Source organism: Peromyscus leucopus, chromosome 2 (genome assembly GCF_004664715.2).
Source record: "Peromyscus leucopus breed LL Stock chromosome 2, UCI_PerLeu_2.1, whole genome shotgun sequence".
NCBI lineage: Eukaryota > Metazoa > Chordata > Mammalia > Rodentia > Cricetidae > Peromyscus > Peromyscus leucopus.
In genome coordinates, this window is record NC_051064.1 from 145,037,285 (window position 1) to 145,045,278 (window position 7,994).

At 45.2% G+C, this 7,994-nt stretch overlaps 1 protein-coding gene across 1 annotated transcript; it reads right to left on the bottom strand.

Moving 5' to 3' along the window:
- Positions 1-421: 421 nt before the first annotated feature.
- On the bottom strand, positions 422-7,777 carry LOC114686375 (arylacetamide deacetylase-like 4). Its single transcript, XM_028861056.1, has 4 exons — positions 7,607-7,777; positions 3,699-3,915; positions 2,959-3,022; positions 422-1,196 (listed from the first exon to the last, which is right to left on the bottom strand). Exons 1-4 carry the CDS (start codon positions 7,772-7,774, stop codon positions 422-424), a joined length of 1,224 nt encoding a protein of 407 aa, XP_028716889.1. The 5' UTR covers positions 7,775-7,777.
- Positions 7,778-7,994: the final 217 nt, after the last annotated feature.

Here is a 7,994-nt window from a genome sequence, read left to right on the forward strand (position 1 = left end):
AGATGTAAAGCAAAGAAAAATATGACTTTTATTAGCAGGGATGAGGTCCAAGAAATCTTTTGTCATAGGGAGTAAGCATTTACCAGTGACAACATGACTGCATGGAATTTACTCCACAGACCTGGATATATCATCAAAAATTTCGAAGACCATTTTTATGAATACAATACGTATTTTACTTTATGAAAGAGTAGAGACTGTGGCTGAATCAAACACATGATATTAATTGTGTAGGAAAGGAGCACAAATTAGACTTTGTTGAGCATGAAGACAAGTGTTCTTTGCTTTCAACATCCTCATTTCTTCCTGGATCGTGGATGGCTTCAGCATCTCCATTCCACCAAAACATATAACTAAGCAAAAGCCCCAGCTGAGGCATAGATATTTCTTGTCCCACTCCACAGAAAGCTCAAATTTACTATCAAATGCCCTTTATGTAACTGATGACAGCATTTAAAACTTTCATAGAGCAGGGAAAAGAAAAACATTTCTTATCAAACAACATTAAGCATCCATGAAAGCCATCTTCCACATGGTACCAGCTCACAGGGACCCCCTGGTCTTCCAAGCGCTTCTTGTAGAGCAAGACATCATCCCGGAGGATGTCATTCTCACAGCTCACCAGAAATGTCTTAGGGAGCTGAGCAATAATCTTGTCATCTGCTAGGACAAGTGAAATTTCTGCACTCCAAATATGTTTGGTTTCTAGATAGGCAGCCTCATTAAAAGGTGCAAGAAACTCCGGTTGTGGATCTTGGCTCCAGAAACTTCTGGGGATGTTGTCATAGCTGAGCCATTTCCTGAAATTCTTCCATTTGTCCAGCGGTATAACAGCACCTGTCAGCATGGCATCTTTCCAAGAGAGGTCAATGGCCAGGTATTTACACATACACATAAACATCATGTCTCTAGTGAGGAATGGCACATTTTTGCTCTGCTGATGTGATGGTAACTGAAAATTGATGAAATTCAGAATTGGTTGAATCAGGACTTGAGCTTGGATCTGGGGTAGACTGGGAATGCTGGGTAAGATCTGCATGACAGTGGCCGCAGCCCAACCTCCAATACTCTCTCCACAGAGAACTACCTGGGATGGGTCCACCCCAAAGGATTCCAGGTTCTTCAGGAAGTAGATGGAAGCATTCAGGCAATCATTGGCAAGGACAGGGTGATGGTAGTCAGGAAGCTTGCGGTACCTAAGGAGGACAGAACAAACACAGCAAGCTTCTTTACAAAGGGGTCACAGAGGCCATTTCAATCACCATCATCTACTCTCCAAAGGACCAAACCTGACTCCATCCTCAGAGTGATCCTAACAAGTAAGCATGGCAACCCCCACTTTTCCTTCATGCACTTGAGGAACCATGAGGATCAGGGATCCCAGGATGCTCCATTCCCACCAACACTGTGCTTCCCATAGATGAGCACACCCCACACAGAATACGGAAATTTCAGACATCATTGTCTTAGAAAACCAGCAAAGATCCAGGAAAGGCTACTGCAGCCTTCTGGTCCCACCTCTTCCTGGATTCATCTTTTCCTGATGTGCTGGGCACATGGGGAGCACTGTTAAAAACCAACCCTTAACACAATTTAAATCTACACCAGTGTTTGTAATGAGGCTTTTTTTTTTTTTTTTTTTTTTTTTTTTTTTGGTTTTTCGAGACAAGGTTTCTCTGTGTAGCTTTGCGCCTTTCCTGGAGTTCACTTGGTAGCCCAGGCTTGCCTTGAACTCACAGAGATCCGCCTGGCTCTGCCTCCCGAGTGCTGGGATTAAAGGCATGCGCAACCAACGCCTGGCCGAGGCATTTGTTCTTATTTTCCTGTGGTCAAACAAAAGTTTCAGGAGATTCGGCAATTGGACTCCTTAGTGGGGAGCTCTTAGACTCCTGCACAAGGCTGCATTCAGAAAATGACCGTTAGTCAAGCAGCCAGCTAGACTTACAACAACACTGGTTACTTTGAACACCATACAAACACTGAGGAAACTACACAATAACTGTGGCCACCCGCCAGTAAAACACAACCCTAGCTCTTAAAGTTGCAACCCCAGGCAAAAGTGTTTCAAACAATTTGAATTACACTTTCCTTCCGATATGAACCCAGAGAATGGGAATTTCCCAGGTCATCTACCTAGCAGAGGGACTCTGGCCTAGTACAGAAGGGACAATAGAATGATGCCTCTCATAAACATGGTTGTATGTGAAGGTTTGCTGACACTGGAGCACACTCTCTTTTCTGATTGGATTAGCAATCTGTTGTGCTCATTTTGGGAGCCAGCTGGGAGGCATCTCCTTATGTTGACTGCCTCCTAGGTTTCCAACATTACACCTAACAAATGGCTCTCACTAGAGGGTATTTCCTGGCTGCTTTTGTAGAGCAGACCGAGCCGGCCACCAGAAAGAAGTAGTGGTGGCAGTGACAGCAGAGAGTGCAGAACCACAGAAGAGCAGAGCCATGACAGCAGTAGAGCCACAAGGGCCACTGATGGTTTGACAGCCATGATGACTGGCCCTTGGAAGAAGCCAGAAGCCTTGAGAACAGTGGTAGCAGCGTCACAGGAACTACCCGGTGGCCAGGACAGGAGCAGAGGTGAGGCCTCAGCAATGGCCGTGATGGGGAGCGGAGAAGCAGTGTTGACAAAAGAACTCAATCCAACAGCAGGCAGACAGAAAGGGAGACAGAGGCAGCAGTGGCCACAAGGGGAACAAAAGCAGGAGAAACAGCAACCATAGCTTTAAAGGGCAGAGGGTGTTAGACCCTCCATGTCAGGAACTGTGAATGAGCTATTGTCAAGGCCTGGAGAATTCTGAGCTCCTAGGAAGTGTGTTCATAAGGAAGTGCACATAAAGAAAAAAACACCCCAAAATCAGGGCCTGTCTATGGTCTAATGTCACCCAGATGGTTCCAATAAATACCCCAGCATATATGAGTCACCAAATGTCTCCTGCCACTCACCCCACCATCAGCACCACTGAGTCTGTCTCACTGGCCAGAAGGTTGCCCAGGCCATGGTAAAAGTCTGCAAGAGAAGACCCAGTGTTAAAGCAGTTGTGACAAGAACCAAGCACTTTCCACCACAGCCCCTCAGACAGCAGCTACTGTCCTGCACCCAGAGATGACATCTCCTCTCTGAAGTTCAGAGAAGTTCAGTGGCTACAGGACATGAAGGGCAGGAAGAGACAGAAGAGACAAGATTGCAGGGGGAATCCAGGGGGTGGGAGAGGCTGCAGTGCAGCAGTGAGAAGCTCTGAAGTGTATTTTGGGGTTCTTCAGGTGGGAAGAATGACTGGAGCCAAGACACTGTGTTCTGGGTTTAGCAGTGAAGGGAAGGAAGTGAACGGATTTTCTCACCATGTGTCAGCCAAGCTGAGCAGAGTGCAGGAATCTGAGGGTGTTGTGAAAAGGCAGATATGGCCAGTACTATGAGTGCAGAGGAAAGGTAGGAGTCACATCTAGATCCAGGACAGCCCTTCTCTGACATGCTGCCCCAATGTAGACTTAGATCAACATAGAAATCATTGTTGTTTAAGCTACAACCCACAGACTGGGGTGAGCCTGAGCTCTGCACCCAACCTCTCCAAGAGGCTCCACCTTCTACCTTCATTACTCCCTCCTGACAAGTCCTCATGAGAACATGTGCCAGATTCTACCTTTGATAAAGATCTTACTTCCCACCTTGAATGTAAGCTCCTTACCCAGGCTTCCAATTATAGCACCTCCTCCATGATAGAAGATGATGCCTCGGTGGGGTTTGGAAGACACTTCCTTGGGCTTGAACAGCCTCACAGGGACTGTTCCAAAATGTGTGTCAGTCACCAACACATTAGGATCCTTCTTTATCATCATTAGGCCTTGGAGAAACTGTAAAAACCTGGGCATGGCACAAATTCTCAGTTTCTCTAGTATGTTACCCTGTAGTAGACAAAGGATGGAAAGTGAGGCATAAGAGACTGTGGTGGGTGAGTAGCTGCTGAAGTCAGTTAACATTTTCAGGTTTATTCACCAGTTCTCACCTGCTTACTATATGTGCAAAGAGGTCATTGGGACACAACTCACTGTGTATTCTTTTCATATAGGGGAGCCTGTTTGAACTTTATTTTCCAAAAATTCCTGAATGAATGATGATGTTGCTGTGATTGAAGTGTTGGCCTCCCTCCATCAAAACTCACATTCAAATTCCATTGTCAGTATTAAGATATGGGCAATTTTAAATGGCAGTGATGTGGCATCCTCTTGTGTTGCTTAAGTACTTTATAGGTGACAGGAATAAGTATCTTCATAATAGGCTCCTAAGAAGTAAGATCATCTGGTTTTCCTGTCTTATTACCATAGGCATACTTGCCTTTTCTACTGAGAGGTGACATGAGATGACCCATTGCTGAAACCATTGCTCTAGGGCTTCCCAACTCCAAGAATGATTACAGCCTTTCTTCCTTGCTCTGGGCTACCCCAAACTGCTTGGAGTTGTACAGCAATCCTACAGCGGTGAAAAAATGGACAGATATCCCATGCAGGTGCCTCAGGATCAGATATCAAGATAACTGAGACAACTGATAGAATATTGTTATACTATTAGACGTTGCTGAGGCAGATTTTTTGGTCTTTCTTTGGCCCCTGGATCTTAAGGCCAATTAGTGTTCACGTAAAACCATCAACAGTGTATGGAGAATCATACCCCACAGGTACCTTCATAGTCCCACTATTTGTCATGGACTGGTGACCCTGGAGCATGCTTAATTACACTATTTATCCTCTATAAAAACATTCCATTGCATAGATGACAGATTCCTAATCTCTTAGTGTTCTAAAAATTCAGAATTCACCTAAATGGAATACAGGTGCACATCAATAACAGAGGATGGAGGATGAGGGATTGATCCAACAGATTACAAGGACCAAGTATAGCTATAAAATTCTTGGGAGTGCTATGGTCCAGTAAGACAACATTATGATACCTGACAAAGTAATTGAGGAAATCTTGTAACACCCAGTGTCTGCAAATGTAAAAGAGATAAAGGTATACTTGGACTCCTGGGAAGCTGGAAGATTTTCACATCCAACCTTGCCCAAGTTGCCTGACCACTGTAAAACTTGATAAAGAGAATGACCATATGGAACTGAGACAAAAAGGCACAAGGGACTTTTAATGAGGCTATGATAAACTATTAATCTGAAGGCTTAGATCATTGTAGGACCACATAAACAGGTGTTGGCACTTCTACCCCAGTGGGGACAACAGATATGTATGGGGCATGTAAATAAGTCAAGTGAGACTTATTTACTCAAGAGAGACTAGAAAGTACACTATATCAAACCTGCATATTTCAGGGAGGGATGCAAATATGCATGCATGGACACCAAAACAGGCTTCTTGCAAGCATTTCCATGTAAACAACTGACTATCAAAGCCACTCTAGAGCATCACACAACTCAGTGGTAAATGTGGGCACTCACAGAGACTTGGTGGTGACAAGAGTAGCCATTTCACACACTGATGTGCCAAAGATGACTGAATATAAGCAGGTTCAATGACACATCTACCACCATACAGACTGACTGGGCCTGGGTTACTTTTTAATAGATTATTAAAGCAATAGTTAAAGAGCTTAAGTACAGAGGCAGCCTGCAGGGGTGAAAAGGGCACCCCCAGAGGTCATAACTTTGTTAAATGAAAATCCCAGGTGCCAGACATGGGTTACCTCCCTACAAGTTGTTGGCCAGGGAGGCACCTGAGGCTCCATAAAACATAAAGGCTCTGGCCACTGTGGTTGGATACCTGCCAGGACTAGATGGTAAAACTATTGTTAAAGACATCATATGATCTGGCTGCAGTACAGGAAGATGAGACAGAGGTGGAAGTTTTCTTCTTACTGACTATCTTCATAGTGCCAGAATGTGCTTTGTGGGCTGCTGGAGGTAAACTGTCACAGAAAGACCTGCTCATCTATGGTCCCTGCATGCTATAGTACCAAATGCCAGAAAAGATGTGCCTGCATGTGAAATAGGGACATGGCTATTGTGGGACAATCAACAGCTTTTCCATTGCACATAAGACTCACTACACATTAGAGAGTTCATATCTGGTACTGTAAACCAAGACAAAACCCAGTGGCTAGGGAGGTCACAGCTTCCAGAAGGCAAGTCCCTGATACTGTTTTTAATGTATATGACATACAGCAGTTTATTCTGTATGGAAACATTCCCTCCAAAAGGGAGCAGGCATGCCAGGGGTCTCTGGGCTACAGAAAACAGGCAGGGTCTCCCACATAGAACACACCATGAAAAGGAAACACTATACTCACCTCCACATCGTCTGTGAGCACATGTAGCCTGCCAGCATCAGCAGGTGCTTAGATTAGGGACTGTTTTTAAAGTAAAATAGTAAGGTTGCAAGGATCCACATGCAAGGATTTCTCTGCCTTTGGTGACCCAAGGCTTTCATTTAGAGTGCCAGGAGCCCAAACTAGCAAGTGACTGTTAAAGTTCCTTATTTCTCTAAAGTGGTCTATTGTTCCTGGTGGAAAATCTCCACAGGGCAGGAGTATATGTTTTCACAACTTTTCAGACCCTATGATGCCTTATCAAAGTGCCATTTAATGCTTTCAGCAGCGTGGTCCTCCAGAAGCCATTACTCCATTTCAGATGAGGATGCTGAGGCACAGAGAAGTTAGCCAATGTCTCTTGAGCCAGTGAGAATACAGCAGCAGGGCTTACTGGACAACCTGGCTGTGTGCTTGTCACCTTTCTCCTCTGCACCTCTTCCTCTGGTGACTTTTGACGTAATCACTGTGAAATATCTGTCAACTGCCAGGATTCCAATCAGAATTTCAAAATCAGGACTCATTTAATTTACCTACTTCTCATATGGAGCCAAACTATCCTTCACACATCTACTGTACCTATCAGCATGTGCTTGCTGATCTCTGTCCCCAATTTCCAGCCCAGAAGACCAGTACAGGGCACCACTGTCCATGCAACTATGCTAAAGGGCTCGGTGGATCCATCACATGGATGTCATCAAAGAGGACCTGAGTTGTTCGCAGGACAAAGCCTGGTAAATTAATCTCTGCCCTCAGGTCTCAAGTTGATATAAGGAATCACCCAGAGACGAGGACACGGAACAAGGGGTGATGGGGACTATGGCTGAATGTGGTTTTGGATCTTTCAGGCTTTAATGAGTAGCACCTGGGTCTGAAATTAATTTCACAGCCTTCAGAAAATAGCTTCATACATACATAGTGCTGCACCCTGTAATAAGATCCCTCAAAAGATGGGAGTAGGGGATGGCCACTTTAAGGTAGCCAGACTATAGATAAGATCAGGTTAGACTACAGTGTGACATCCTTTCTTAACAAGAAAAAAATAAAAGCAGAAAATGAAAGAGGAGAGAAAAGAAGGAAGGAAAGGAGGAAGCAAGGAGAGAGGGAAAATCCAAGAAGAGAAAAAAGGAAGGAAAAGAGATGGGGGAGGTGAGAGGTGGGAGACAAGAGACTTCCCCAACTCAGTCCTATGAGAACCTAGAGAAAGAAGAGAGGGGAATGAAAGGAGAAGGGTGGTTCAAAGAGCACCCCCAATCCATGGTAGGGCCCAAGAGAACACTCACCAAAGCTATCAGGTACTGGATAATGCAATGCATAAACCATAACTTGGCCGGCTGCTTCAGGGTGGAAGGCATTTCTGCACTGGGAAGGTGCTGAATAACAACCCATAAAAAGACTCCCAGTAAGAATGTGGGCAGCCCTGCCAGCAGTAGCAGCCACAGGACAGCCATGACTCAGATGCTCCAGAGCCCCCAGGAGCTGTTGTCCTGGGGGACTTACTTCAGAACTTCTGTGAAGAGCACAAGATCCTGTTATACAGACTGTTGCCTCCACCCTCTCCTTCCAGTGTATGTCTGGCACAGTAACCTGACCTGTCTTTCAGAACTCCACACAAGCCAGCCAATGAGAAGCAGAGAAATCTGCGGGGGGGGGGGGGGGACATGGGGGGGG

Excerpts from the sequence above, each read along its gene's own strand:
- LOC114686375 (XM_028861056.1), bottom strand. The coding sequence starts at position 7,774 with ATGGCTGTCCTGTGGCTGCTACTGCTGGCAGGGCTGCCCACATTCTTA. Across the intron at positions 3,916-7,606 it reads TCCAGTACCTGATAGCTTTG|GGTAACATACTAGAGAAACT; the intron begins GTGAGTGTTCTC and ends TGTCTACTACAG. Across the intron at positions 3,023-3,698 it reads TGCTATAATTGGAAGCCTGG|ACTTTTACCATGGCCTGGGC; the intron begins GTAAGGAGCTTA and ends CTTCTCTTGCAG.